Genomic DNA, 15,787 nt, shown 5'->3' with positions numbered 1-15,787 from the left:
TGTAGACATCATTCCGCTTCCTGTATTTTTTCCCGCCAGCTTGAGATTTTCAAAGAATGTATTCAGGTCAACTTTGTCAAAATGTTTCCATCAAACGTAGGTTAGCCTTACTTTAACCTATCCTCTTGGATAGGTAATTCTTTGCGGTTCCTGTATTTCTGCAGAACTCAAACTGATCATCTAACAGTTTTTCCATTGGTGTCGGTATTTTGCCACCAAGACCTACTAAACCGGTAGTCCGGTAATATCCATAACGGCCAGCACCTGCTTCCATTGGAATCGGAATTATTACATCCTCCAAGAAGCCTCATGGTATTTCACCTTCTCATGTTGCTTACACTCCAGATGGAATACTTTTGCCGTGGCTGACTCTCCCAAGGAACTGAATAGTTCTGAGGGAATGTCGTCTAGTCCAGGGGCCTTGTTTCAAATCGAATCTTTCAGTTGTTTATCAAGTTCTTCTTACTTTCATCTACTTAATCTTCTCATATTGTAAAACTGTCTTGAAGTTAATTGTTCTTTTATAGCCCTTGTATGTATTTCTTATATCTTCGAAGTTCCCCTTCTTTTTTAGTACACGCTTGCCAGACGAGCCCTTGATATGCATGCAGCATCTTCTTTTACGTCCAAAGTACTCTTTAATTTTCGTATAGGCATTGTCTGTCTTGCTCCTAGGTATACATGCTTCTATAACATTGCTTTTGTCCATACGTCATTGCTGCTTAGCGATTTTGCACTTCCTCAAACTCATGTTTTTGACATCTGTACTACCTTTTGTCAGCTTCTCATTTTCTCCTTTTGTCACTTAAACTGATTATCCCATGATTTATTCCAAGACTTCTACTGGCCCATGTCCTTCAGCTCAATTCATCTTCTGATACCTTCACTATTTCTCAAAGCTACTCATTCTAGTTGTGCTGTGTCCTTTTCCTCTATTGCAATTAATCATGGCCTAATGCTCCCTGTGAAACTCTCAAAAAGTTCTCCACATTTTAAGTGATCCTGCTCTCATCTCCATAATTTCCAGCCGTTCTCAAATTTCTTTGATCTTCATTCCTTAACCAATAAATTATAGTCAGAGTACACATCTCCCAATGGCCGTCTTACCATTATATAATTAACATCATTACATAATCAATATACCCTAAATAACTAAAAGTGTGAGGTCATGCACATGAGTGCTAAAAGGAATTAGTTAAACGTCGGTCACACAATAAATCAGTCTAATCTAAAAGCCGTAAATTCAGCTAAATACCTAGGTATTACAGTTACGAACAACTTAAATTGGAAGGACACATAGAAAATGTTGTGGGGAAGGGTAACCAAAGCCTGCGTTTTATTGGCAGGACACTTGGAAAATGTAACAGATCTACTAAGAAGACTGCCTACGCTACGCTTGTCCGTCCTGTTTTAGAATACTGCTGCGCGGTGTGGGATCCTTACCAGATAGGATTGACGGAGTACATCGAAAAAGTTCAAAGAAGGGCAGCACGTTTTGTATTATCACGAAATATGGGAGAGAGTGCCACAGAAATGATACAGGATTTGGGCTGGACATCATTAAAAGAAAGGCGTTTTTCGTTGCGACAGAATCTTCTCACGAAATTCCAGTCTCCAAATTTCTCCTTCAAATGCGAAAATATTTTGTTGACACCGACCTACATAGGGAGAAACGATCACCGTGATAAAATAAGGGAAATCAGAGCTCGTACGGAAAGATATAGGTGTTGGTTCTTTCCGCGCGCTACACGAGATTGGAATAATAGAGAATTGTGAAGGTGGTTCGATGAACCTTCTGCCAGGCACTTAAATGTGATTTGCAGAGTATCGTTGTAGATGTAGATGAACATGAAAGTTTTCACTGTCTGCAGATTTTTGCAAGTACATTTACGACTTGGGAAATTGTTATTTTTTACACAGCAAGCGCAGTATTAAAAGACCAGTCGAGAAAAACGTTTGCAATGTACGTTCTCCCGTCAACCCCTGTCCTTGGACATTGTACCACAAGTAGATAGGAGAGGAGTTTCCTAAAACCTTTCCTAGAAGACAAATGTAAAGTAGAGTCTGACAGCGCCTGTGACTCGTGTAGGAATTCCTAGCATTATTTCTTTTATGGCCCCTACATACTTGTTCTGCGGGATATTTAGTACAGACAGCAATAAATGTTAACTTGTAGAACAATTTAATAAATCCCCATTGGATGTAATGAATATAATGAATTTATTTAATTTTAGTCACTCACCACATCGTACTCCAGTGGGGCAACACGCATCTAGGCCATTTGTCATGTAGCATTCTGCTTCCCGACCCGAAGGAACGCCAACTATTCCACAGTCAGTTCCTGGACAAAGGAAAGTTGCTTCTCTCCTGTAAGGAAAGTTAAGTTTCGTTTTTGACATTTTCGAGATTCATTAGCCTTTAGCGTGTTACAGGATGAAATTAAAAAAAAAGGGGTTTTTGTATTTATTGATATCCATCAGCTTTATAGATACAGTCTGATGTTAGAAATTAGAAAAAGTACTCAAAAACCAACACTACGCAAGGTTTAAGTCAACCACTAACAGGTTTGTGTAATGAACCAATGTGATATAGGGAATGTGAACATTTTGTCATTTCTTAGTAATTTATATTTAGTTAATTATACTGTTGCTTCTTTCAGGCTCCATGCTGGTTAGTGGGTTGGAATAGACACACAACAGCAGATTTATTGTAGAGCTGTGCGCGTGCTTAAATCGACACTGGCCACTCGTAGAACTTCTCTGCAATTCGTTTCTTAGCGACGGCTTCCCTGGTGTTCCAAGAGGGTTGCCTTGTGGTTCTTGGATGAGATTTACCAACACGGCCGATTCTCTGCGACGCCTCTCGCTCTTTCTGGCTGTTCCGGATGCTGACAGGGGTCGCTCGCTGAAAGCGGAGGTCTGGTCGGCGTATTGCGGTTGGCAGTCGTTTACCACGAAGAGCGTGCCTGCGCCATTTTGAAGAACCACTGCTTTCATTTGCCTTCAAGATCGCGGGCTGGACGTTTTGAGATGGTATAGTTTCCATTTCAGCGACCTTGGTTGATGTGGTCTTGCCCGTATTTCTTATTTAATCAACGAATGGTATAGAAATAAGTGGTGACCATCTTGTCTTTCGTGCGATTAAATGTTACACACGATTCGAAAAAACTTCTATTCCTTTGCTAAGCTCATGTCACTGAAATCTGTTTTGGCATCTCGCCTATAGCGTTGTTTAGTTTTCGCCAGCAGCTTTTCTTTTGGCCTTTTTTCTTAATGTGTATTAATATGCCTGCTAATCGCAACACGCCCGAGCTGATGTTAAGGCAGCTGTGAAAAGGCCAATATTTTACCCAGTTATAGTTCCGTTATTACCTGATTAAGTGCAAATACTGATTCTCTAAAATTCTACATGTGTTTCCTACAGTATCCTCATGTGTTTAAACTGTTATAAAACGTTTGTATCTGCAATTGACTGTTAACTTTAGACCATGCATTCGTCAAACAGCCACAGTTTCCCGTGCTTCAAGTCAACTACGGCAAGGTCAAAGAGCCTAGTTCAGTTTCTAAATTGTTTCTGTTACGTGGTTTGAATGTATTCGCTGTGTTTGTTTCAGAATGTGAGCCGAATCAAGCAACTGTATAATGCGTGGGCTGAGCTCTCTCTGGTAATCTTGTGTTGGCTGATGCGTTCTATTTTAGCTAACTTAGATCACTCTTAAACCTACGAATCAATCGCGTCCTTTTTGCTCTTTTGTGTGTTATTGTTCTAAAACATGTGAGCCTTGCTAAGACTCATTTTCTTACTCTATAAGGCTAGTTAAAGCAAACATTTTCGTATTCATACTTTTTCTTTCAATATTTGAAGTGTCACTCAAATGGTAGTTCTTCTAACGTCTGTTTTGCAAGCAAGACAATTAAATGTTAATAGCTCTCTGAGACCCTCTGGGACAAATTTTTAAATTTTCATCACAGTTGAGAATGTACCAAATACTGAATGGTGAATAAATAGCTGCACGTCAAATTAATGACTGGAATTTTGTACAACTTAAAAGTTTACTACTGTTTATATCACTCAGTGCCTCTGAGACAAGATAAAGAGGTTAAAAGTTCGTGTTTTGTTCATGTTTTGTATCCTCAGCACCTTGCCACTGTCAGACCTTTGTTCCCTCCCGCTGCAATGACAATCGGTCTTTTATACTCCTATAACTTCATTTTCGATTCATTCAGTAATTGGTAAGATTGTTTTCTGCTTTGTCAGTTCTGCGTTTTTTACTGTAGAAAGTCATTCTTTGCTTCTGGAAAAGGAAGCAACGAAGATGACACGTAGGTAAAACCATCATTCTAGAAGGTCTATACAAGGAATATAAACTTGAAGGTTATGTCATAGAAAGGGAAGTGGACGTAGATGAAGATGAGACGGGAGATACGATAATGCGAGGAGAATTTGACAGACTCTGAAAAGTTACCGTGGGAGTAGACGATATTCGGTCAGAACTACTGATAGCCTTGGGAGAGTCAGCCACAACAAAACTCCACCATCTGGTGTGGAAGATCTATGGGACAGGTGAAATACTCTCAGACATCAAGAAGAATGTAATAATTCCAGTTACAAAGAAGGCAGTTGCTGACAGGTGTGAAACTTACCGAACTAACAGTTTAACAAATCGTGGTTGCAAAATACTAATACGCATTCCTCACAAAAAATGGTAGTAGCCGACCTCAGGGAATATCAGTTTGGATTCCGGAGAAATGTAGGAATAAGTGAGGCAATAATGACCTAACGACGTATCCTAGAAGGTAGTTTAAGGCAAGGAAAATATACATTTATAGCATTTGTAGACTTAGAGAAAGCTTTTTAACAACCTGCCAGGATAGCCGAGAGCGCAAACGCGCTGCTTCCTGGACTCGGGCAGGCGCGCCGGCACCGGATCAAATCCGCCCCGCGGATTAACGACGACGGCCGAGGTGCCGGCCAAACTGCATGTGGTTTTTAGGCGGTTTTCCACATCCTACTAGGTGCATACCGGGCTCGTCCCCACGTCCCGCCTCAGTTACATGACCCACAGACATTTGAAAGACGTGCACACCATTTCACGACTTACACTCGATGCAGACAGCTGGTGTACACTAATTCCGTCCTGTGGGGTATGGGGTGACGGCAGGAAGGGCGTCCGGTCACCTCTTAAAATCAATATGCTAAATCCGGTTAACCATGGCCGAACCTGCATAATCGCAGGACAAGGTACAAGCGATAGAAATAGAAAGCTTTTAACAATGTTGACTGGAATACTCTCTTTGAAATTGTGAGAGTATCAGGAGAGAAATACGGGGAGCGGAAGACTATTTACAACTTATGTAAATTCCAGGTGGCAGTATGAGAGCCGAGGGACGTGAAAGGGAAGCAGTGGTTGAGAAGGAAGTGAGACAAGGTTGTAGCCTATCGCCAATGTTATTCTATAATGTACATAGAAAAACCAGTAAAGGTAACCATAGGAAAATTTGGAAGAGGAATTAAGATTCAGGTAAGAGAAATAAAAACTTTTGAGTTTTGGCGATGACATTGTAATTCTGTCAGAGAAAGCAAAGAACTTGGAAGAGCAGTTGGACAGAATTGACAGGTCTTGAAAGGAGGATGTAAAATGAACATCAACACAAGAAAAACAAGGATAATGTAACGTAGTCGAATAATATCACGTGATGCTGAGTGATTAGATTAAGAAACGAGACATTTAAAGAAGTAGAAGAGTTTTGCTATTTGGGCAGCAAAATAACTGATGATGCCCGAAGTGGAGAGGATAAAAATGCAGATTGGCAATGACAAGAAAAGCGTTTCTGAAGAAGAAAATTTTGTTACTATCGGATACAGATTTAAGTTCTATGAAGTCGTTTCTGAAAGTATTTGTCTGGAGTATAGTCATATATGGAAGTGAAACGTGGAGGATAAATAGTTTAGACCAAAAAGAGAATAAAAATTTCGAAATTTGGTGCTGCAGAAGACTATTGAAGATTATAAGAGTAGATCACGTAACTAATGAGAGGTACTGAATAGAATTGCGAAGGCAAGAAATTTGTGCCACAACCTGATCAAAAGAAGGGATCCGTTGATAGGACACATTCTGAGACATCAAGGCATCACCAGTTTATTATTGGAGGGAAGCAGATTCAGGAGGACTTTGGTTGCAGCAGTTACTTGGAGGTGAAGAGGCTCGCGCAGAATAGAGCAGCATGGAGAGCTGCACCAAACCAGTTCGGACTGAAGACCACAACGACATTATCAGGAAGCCACTGGAAATATATTCGTAATCGAATGCAAGGAGTGCCGATTGAAACTGTTAAAGTGCCTATTTACCATAGACATATACTTACCATAGAACAGAAGTACTGTCTTAAAATGTACAAGATCGATATCGTTTATAAATGCGATAGCCAATTTTACGTACAACAATCTTTATAAAAAATGGATTTTTCAATTAATTGTTCATTTTGTTATGAAGGTCGGTTAATGTTGTTAACATAGCTACATTGCTTCTGTTAGAGCAAATACTATTACATTGTGACAAATGTATGTTCATTAAGTATAGGCAAAATCAGTAAGATAAATAGTCCATTGCGCTTGCGTGAAGCAAAGCTTTACTGAATGATGTGAAGCTGACAAGCATTATGTAGTTCATTTGATAAAATTTCACTCCTAACACATTTCGGACTTCGAAATTATTTTTCTGATAAGCAAAACCGAAGTTCAGAGACGTAAAATTCTTTAAAGCATCTCCATTAAAGTATTCTGTTCCTCAGCCGTCTCATGCCTAACTAGGAGGGCCACCTCTCAACCGCTCCAAAATTCTTCTTTGCAAAGCAACAGTAGCTTCCTGTGCTGGTGTAAAGTGTCGCCAGCATACCGGTCGGCAAAGATGAAGCGAGAAGATCCATTAGTAGGTGCTGTATCAAGCGCACCTATCACGAGAGCGGCCAGAGACACACCCACAAGCAACACGCCGCCAATGCCCTATCGACAGCAAGTATTTAGGCCGTCGCCGCTGTTCGATGGGCCTCACTCAAACATCCAGTTTGCTGTCTGTCAGTTTACTTGCAGAGCAGGTTCAGTTCGTCACAAGCTACGACAGTACATAGCGACCAGATTAGTGACCACAGTGAGACTATTTTACCTGAACCAGAATTGTACTTTACTATCTGCAAGAGGACTATCGCTGATGAGCTTGTACCACAAAACATGGACTCCACTCAGGTTAAGTAAATCTCCCAGTTCATGTAAATAAAGAACTGTAACAAATCAAGTGTACATTCTTGTTGTGGAAAGAAGATACCGGCCACTCGTAACAACATCCTCCCCCTTGATTCCTTGCAGTACAAGACTCTACACATCCTACCTGTACGACTTTGCCCATCCGTAATGTTTCAGTTCTTTTACTCATTTTCTTGGGTCTCCATCCCATTAAACCTCCAATGTCCCTGCAGTTCTCCTTCCGCTTCACAGAGCTCATAATTACTTGAAACCCTCCCACGTTTACCAATGCATCGCTTCGCAAGTTTTCAAACTATCACTTCATATCACAGTAAGGCCGTTAACACCTCAGATCTCAAGTCAGCAGCCATTAATCGCCGCAGCGCTCAAATTCTATCTGTCCTGGGGTCCCTGCTATCTCATTTCCTTAATTCAACAACCTATAACCTTTCACAAAATTGTTGCTTTTGCAGCGCATAACGCTGTCTCCTACTCTGATCAGTTTTATATTCAAACTGTAGGTTGTCTGTCTGACGCCTTACAACCGTGGAAGGAGGCTATGCTTCTAATCGTCAAACCATTAACTTGTCATCACCTTATCCTCCATAGATTTAACCAGGGTGCCTCCCACGCATATGAATAAGCACTAATTGCACTGCGTCCAGTCCATACAAAGAGGGTTTATAGATTTAATCAAATAACTTAAAATGTAATCGTAGGCTACGAGTCCATTGGCTACAATCATCGATAGGCTGCTTGCATGTTGCGTTAACGTGTTGTAAATGTTTGCGCGACTGCCACGCCCTGCTCCACACTTTTCAACGTCAGTGGTGTGTCTGCTTTGTAGACGTTCGCTACAGCCCTATCTGTCCAGTCTGATGACCTATTCTCTCCAGCCACTACAGTCACCAAGGTCAGTTGCGACGTTCAGATGTTAAGCTGTTGGAGACTTCGCTTGGGCATACTGACACACAGATCTTTGAATACGGAAAACTCAGTGGTTAACGTTGTTCTGATGCTGTACTCGTTCTCTATGTGCATATTTTCGGGGTGCGTGAGGCCACCACTTTATTTTGATGGATGAAAATACATGACCACATCAAATTGCGAAGATGGAGGAGACTTGGAACGAGGTGATATTGGGCGAAAGTGATATTCGGCGACTGGATTGGCCAAATGAAATCCCATCGAGCACGTGTGTGATGCATTAGGCAGACGTAATACAGCATGCTGTCATGCACCAACGTCCATCTAGCAGTCATCAACAGCGATGGTGAAGCAATGCAATGTGTAAGACAAGAACTCCTTACCAACATTGTGCCTGGCATTTGAGCACATTAGAGAGCATGCACTGTCGTGCGTGGTAATAACACACCCTATTGGGAACTTTGTCAATCCTTTTGTAATGTCCATGTGACGGTCAAGAATCACAGTGACTTCACTGCAAGTATCGTCTTTGAATGAAAATTTCTGTTCGTATCACTTTGCACTACTTTCAATTACGTTCTGTAGTATACTGTGGCAGTTGTTGCTACATGTGCTACCAGCAGAGAAACCCACAGTTTCCCAGGTATTTATTTACAGCTGTGCATCCAAGCCAGGGCCACGCTGCGTCTGGCCATGTGCTTAATTTTTATGAAGCCATATCTCCTGAAGTGTGCGTCGTACGATGATATAATTTTGTAGATCCATTCAGTGGTATATTTGGATACCGTCTACAAAATGTGTTGCGAATAGACTTCATGAGAACTAAGTAATAAATTTAAACTCTATGCTCGATGCGACAGTCTTTCAACCATCTTAGGCTCTATGACGTCACACCTGCCGAATTATGTGCGGTATTATGATATAATTTTCTAGGTCCACTTAGCGGATATGTGCATATTGTCTGCGAAATTTATTGCAAATAGAGTTAGTGGCACAAAAGTAATAAATCTAAACGTCATGCAGGATGCGGCAGTTTTTCACGCATCTCATTGGTTTTGACGTCATATCTGCTGAACTGTGGTACACAGGTGGTTCAGGCTCCCCACAGCGATTGTTGCCCGACAGTAAGGCATATGTGTATCATGTTTGGTTGAAATCGGTCCAGTAGTTTAGGGGGAGATGTGGAACACCCACATCCACACACAAACACACAGACACACACACACACACACACACACACACACACACACAAATATTCATACATATATACGTACATACATATAATATATTTGGATGTTACTTGGAAATTACATAACAAGCCTATGTTACTTTTGCCCTTATGTTTTGCAAACAATTGTATTATTAAAGCTCTTTGTTATTCAGTTCAAATGGCTCTAAGCACTATGGGACTTAACATCTGAGGTCATCAGTCCCTTGACTCAGAACTACTTAAACCTAACTAACCTAAGGACATCACACACATCCATGCATGAGGCAGGATTCGAACCTGCGACCGTAGCAGCAGCGCGGTTCCGAACTGAAGCACCTAGAACCGCTCGCCCACAGCGGCCGGCTGTTATTCAGTGAAGTTGTTGTTCATACTCTACGACGTTTATACAAAGATTGCAATAGCACTCATCAGAATTCAAGGAGCTTGCCCGACTGAAATCAATTCCGATTAGCGAGTCAATTTCGTCCCTCCAAATTATCTACTCGCACATACCATGCCAATCACGTAATTTACTATCAAGTAAAATCAGCAGAAGATCAAAACGAATTCATTATATGACTGCATGGCGCAAAAAGTGGCAATTGTTTGTAACTAAGGAAAATCGTGAGATCATCCACATAGCATTAAAAGAGATCGGTTAAATTTTTGTTACGAGACAAATCACGCAAATCTAAAGGCAGATCAACTACATACCTTGGAATTACGATTGTGTTCAACTTAAATGGAAGTGATAACAGAGATAATGTTGCGGGGAAGGAGAACTAAAGACTGTGTTTTGTTGGCAGAACATGTGTGCTAAAGGAATCGCCTAGATTACGCTTATCCGTTCTCCCTGGAATACTGCTGTCCTGTATGGGATCCTTACCAGATAGGATTGACGGAGGACATCGAAAAAACCCAAAGAAAGGGCAGCTAGTTTTGTAATACCGTGAAATAGGGCTAAGCTAGTCGCGGATATAGTAGGCGAGTTGGCGACGCAGCCGTTTAAACCAGGGGTCTCCAAACTTTTCAGTCCGCAGGCCACATTGACTCCTCCACGAAGTCATAAGGGCCAAGATCTACCTAGTGCGATTAACGCACCCTAGCACTCCATCATCACCGTAATGTAAGGCTAAAGGAAAGATGAAATCGCAAAAATCTAAGGTTGTGGGAATAGCTAGCACTGAAACGAACTGCTAGTTTTATTTAATTACATAATTTTGATTGGTGTACGTACCTGACCGAAATTCTGGCGCATTTTATTCTGGCGAATTTCACGGACAAAAAAGTATGTCACTGCACATTCTTCACGAAAGCGTCCTGCAAAGTTAACGAAATCTCAAAATCATTGTTAGCAACACTATTACTGCAAGACGTAACAGAGATAGAGTGTGTCAACGCATTGTTATTTCAAGCGGCGCAACAATAAGTGTAGTTATGTAGTCTTGTAGTGAGTAGCAGAGCCAATGTCGCGGTGTATTGGCCGCGATAGGCCTCGAAACTCAATTGCTGGCAGTATAGGTACCACCTCAAATATTTGGCGGGCCGGATACCGGGGATGTCCGGCCAGCTAACGCGAGCCGGTTTGCCGGCCCTCGCGGGTCGGTTTCGGCCCGCGGGCCGTAGTTTGGAGACCCCTGGTTTAAACAAAGGCGGTTTTCGGTGTGGTAAGATCTTTTTACGACATTTCAGATACCAACTTTCTCCTCTGAATGCTGAAATATCTTATTGCCGCAAACCTGCGCAGAAATGCGAAACGCAATAGAACAAGGAAATCAGAAGTCGAACGGGAAGGTTTAAGTAATTACATTTCCCATGTGCTGTTAGAGTGGAATGGTAGATAAATAGTGTGAAGGTGGTTCGAAGAACCCTCAAGCGGGCACTAAAGTGTGTTGTGCTAGTGTCAGTCAGTCGTCCGCAGCTCGTGGTCGTGCGGTAGCGTTCTCAATTCCCACGCACGGGATCCCGGGTTCGATTCCGGGCGAGGGCAGGGATTTTCTCTGCCTCGCGATGACTGGGTGTTGTGTGCTGTCCTTAGGTAAGTTAGGTTCAAGTAGTTTTAAGTTCTAGGGGACTGACGACCATAGATGTTAAGTTCCATAGTGCTCAGAGCCATGTGAACCATTTTTGCTAGTGTCAGTCCTAGTCAAAGGAAAGGGAAATTTTATCAAAACTCAATGAAGGTGAGGGTTGGACGATGGAATATGGGGCAGCTGGCAAAGTGTGGTAACAGTCGATAGCCAGCAGGTCAGGCAATGTAAACATGACACTCGCGGGCGCGGAGCTGCGACGGCGGTATTGCACGCACGATTTGTTTTGAGTGGTGCAAAACAAGGCAGGAAACCGCAGTGTTGCTTGAAGTTATTGCGATGTATGAGGCAGGGCACTGGGCCAGAGCCAGGAGGGCGATTTGTAAGTGGCTGACGTGTGGGAATTTATCTCTGCAATTGTTTCTGTGCCTCTCTGACACTACGTCAGAAGCGAGGGGAAAACCAATATAAATAGACAGGCAATTTTAGCTTGGGACACAGAGTGTGCCAGGTCAGTCAAGCGTCTGGACGGACCTGTGCTGGTGTACGCTTATAGGGGCCAGTCTGCCAGCAATGCTAGAAATATTCTACATTAACTTGTACTTTGTTTCAATGTACTTGTTTGGGGTATATTCCGCCTCGGGGGACACAACACTCTGGCGGGATGGAACAGCAGCCTGGAACTAGGAGATCACACTGTCTACCTGAAAGAGGGAAGTGACAGCAATCTCCAGCAGGTCCAGGATGGGCTCGGTTCCACTCCAGTCTACGGGCCATGTTCGCTCTAAACTGCCCCTTAAGGCTCTTGAACTTGCTCGGCCTCCTGACAAAGTACGGCGAGGTGGGTTCCGGCTTCAGCTCGGCCATCTGGAGTCCCAGGTTTCACCACCAAACACGCAACAGTTTTGTCAGAGGTGGTGCCAGTTGCAACACTGGTACTGGATTTTCACTCCCACATCTTATGTCGAGCAAGTAGCATTGAGATGTGCCGGTGTAGAGGGTTGATGGAGGTGTTTGGTGGCGTTCGTGACGGGTGGTCATGCACTTCTTTTTATGTCTTGTCGTTCGAGAGGTGTTCGTCCATACCAATATAGGTAGGAAAGCAGGATTGTTCACCTGCACACGAGCACGATGTGGATGGGTGAGTGACGTTTGATTTATGGTTTATGTGTAATTCTTTTGTTAATTAGGATGTACTTTTTAGAGGTGTCTTTTGTAAGGCTGGAGGAGTCTGTAGATTTATCTGGTTTCAGGGGAAATGGGAGAGATGATAACATAGCGCCTAAGAGATGTAATTTTTGTAACCTGTCAGGACACGGATTACCGTGTACAAAGTGAGTGTCAAAGAATTGTTTTATTTGTAAGAGAGTTGGTCATTTGATGCGCAATTGTTCAGAATGTGGATGGGCGATGATTCACCGCAAGAACTAAGTTTAAGGAGTAGCAGAGTGAAATTAATGGCTACAGTGGAGTTATAAGCAAGAATGGTGGGAACAAGGCAAGCAGCGGAGGCTGCGTCAGTGACTACAGCGGAAGCTGTAGCCTCTCTAACAGAGCAAATTCGGGTATTGTCGGAGGCGAGTATAAGTGACAAAGAAAAACATGAAGAATTAGCAAGGAGATTTGAGGCACTGCGAGAAGGGAAACAGGTCGTGGGGTGTCATAGACGGTTTTACCCAGCAATCGTGGCATTGATTAACCCCTTTCCGGTAAAGCAATTGAGGATATGTCGGTATTCCTTAATAACATTATCACAATGGCTGAGGCCAATGGGTTGTCGGATGTTGTAATGTTGAGAGTGGCGAAGTTGCACTTGATAAGGGAAACCAAGTCGTCCATATTGTATCATGAAACGTTGAGCAATGTGGGGATGTTTTCAGAGCTTGAGGGTGGGTTACGCCAGAGGTTCCAGAAACAGGTTTTTTCGTGAAAAGTTACGTGCATTAGTTAATGAGACAGTGGAGGTTTTCTCAGACAGGATTCGAGAACTGAATGCACAAACTTTCGAATTGTCACAGAATGGGGGAGACTATTTTATTTGTTCAGAGAATTCGATAGAGACTGAGTGAATTGTCCGGAATTTTTGAGGATGTCGTACGATGTAGTTCAAATGGTTCAAATGGCTCTGAGCACTATGAGAATCAACTTCTGAGGTCATTAGTCCCCTAGAACGTAGAACTAGTTAAACCTAACTAACCTAAGGACATCACAAACATCCATGCCCGAGGCAGGATTCGAACCTGCGACCGTAGCGGTCTTGCGGTTCCAGACTGCAGCGCCTTTAACCGCACGACCACTTCGGCCGGCTACGATGTAGTTGTAACTTGTAGTGGAAAAGATATGGTACAGGTATGTTTCGTTGCTTTTCTTCGTAGGGCGAGTGATGATTTGCCCTAATCGACCAGTTTTTTTCTGATAGTAGTACATGCGAAGTTGGATTGTTCCTGGGGATTACGAATGGCTCAGATTGTGAGAAAGAGGAATTATTGATACATTCCTACTTCCAGAAGGTAGGGAGGCATTGGTTATATTCGGAATTTCCGCCGATATGGGTGTTGGTCACTTGTTATACCAATCAGAGAGCGGATAAAAGAAGGAGGTTGCAACTGCAGAAGGATGTAATAATTATAAGTGGTACGATTTGTGACATTGTGGGGGAGGATTTCCGTCTTCCAGCATCATGTACGGGTGAAACAGCTTTAACTTTATCACAGAGAATGTTGTTTTATCTGGAAGGGGTTCTAGAGATATTACCAGTGCAGAATCTAACATACTTGAACTCCACGTTACACCTAGAGTTTTTGGAAACGTTGCATTCCTTTATTAATGCACAAAAAGGATCTATCTCGGCTAAGAAAGTACTGGAACACGTTCGAACGTTACAATAGCATCGGAGCCACAGGATAATGACAGTGAGCATTTCAGCCACAGAGTGTGCCTTTCTTCTATTTTTCTTGAGTATAGCTTTGTGGACAATGTGGAAACGAGCACCAGTGGAGGAGGTGCCAACACATCAGTTGCCTACGGCATGGGTAAACGGTGTATAGGTGTAGAGTTAATTTTTTGATGTTCTCTTTAGTTTCAGTCTGTAGAATGCAAGTTTTGTGAACAGGTTATGTTTACGCAGCCACAGGCCATGTCTGTTTTATCTCGATTCGGGACGTGTGAAAGGAGGGAGGTGTGTTGCGCTAGTGTCAGTCCTAGTTGAGGGAAAGGGAAATATTATCGAAAGTCAATGAAGGCGCGGTTGGGCGATGGAATCTTCGGCCGCTGGCAGAGTGTGGTAACAGTCGACAGCCAGCAGGGCAGGCAATGTAAACGTGGCACTGGCAGGCGCAGGGCTATGACGACAGTATTGCATGCACGATTTGTTTTGAGTGGTGCAACAACGAGGCAGGAAACCGCAGTGTTTCTTTGAGTTATTGCGATGTATGAGACAGGGCACTAGGCCAGAGCCAGGAGGGCGATTTGTAAGTGGCTGACATGTGCGAATTTATCTGACATTACGTCAAAAGCGAGGGGAAACCCAGTATAAATAGACAGGTGATTTTAGCTTGGAACAGAGAAGTGTGCAAAGTCAGTCGAGCATTGTGACGGACCTGTGCTGCTCTACACTTATAGAGGCCAGTCTGGCAGCAATGTTATGACTATTCTACATAAACTTGTACTTTGTTTCTATGTACTTGTTTGGAGTATATTCCGTCTCCGGGGACACAACACTGGGTCAGAACCGAATGGCAGCCTGGAACTTGGAGATCACTGAAAGACGACAGTGGCAGTGGTCTACAGCGGGTCTAGGAGGGGCTCGGTTCCACTCCAGTATACGGCCCACGTTCGCTTCCCACCTGGCGTACCGGGACCCCGGTGAGGCGTACACTGAGGGAGGCGCAGCAGCGCTACCACAGCGCCAGTGGCGGCGGCGGGTGTTGCCATCCGGGAAGCACAACTAGCGGCAAGTTGTGGCACCACATCCAGGAGGGCGCGGGTTTGAGTCCGGTCCTACCCTGGGAGCAGCGGCGGCCCAAGGGCCACGGGTGACCATACATCCACCTTCGTCCCATAGTCGGACAGAGCAGGCCAAACGGGGTGGAGGGCGGTGAGGACCAGGGACTATAGCAGTCTCCGGAATCGCGAGCAGCTGCACAGCGCAAGACGCGACTCAGGCTGGCGGCGACTGGGCAGAGTGCGGCTGACTTCCAGCTGAGCGGCCTTGATTACAACAGCAGCAGCATCGGCATACCAGGAGTTGCTCAGCCGGCTGAACTCGTGGGACAGCACTGCAGGTGGCACGCCGACACTACGCTGCATCCATCGAATACTGTGAATTAGCTGAATAAAGCAATGCTCCCGATACCGCTGTATGACTGAGCAAAGCCCCTTG

General features: G+C 43.6%; 1 protein-coding gene across 1 annotated transcript in view; it reads right to left on the bottom strand.

Moving 5' to 3' along the window:
• LOC126458210 (kielin/chordin-like protein) overlaps positions 1 to 15,787 on the bottom strand; it is a 53,834-nt gene that overhangs the window by 22,977 nt on the left and 15,070 nt on the right. Inside the window, exon 4 of the mRNA XM_050095104.1 lies at positions 2,243 to 2,367. Coding sequence (XP_049951061.1) covers positions 2,243 to 2,367 — 125 coding nt within the window. The remainder of the gene's footprint in view (positions 1 to 2,242; positions 2,368 to 15,787) is intronic.

The sequence above is a fragment of the Schistocerca serialis genome, chromosome 2, assembly GCF_023864345.2.
Source record: "Schistocerca serialis cubense isolate TAMUIC-IGC-003099 chromosome 2, iqSchSeri2.2, whole genome shotgun sequence".
NCBI classification, from domain to species: Eukaryota; Metazoa; Arthropoda; class Insecta; order Orthoptera; family Acrididae; genus Schistocerca; species Schistocerca serialis.
The sequence above is the reverse complement of the archived record's forward strand: the minus strand, read 5'-3'. Positions and strand labels throughout refer to the sequence as shown.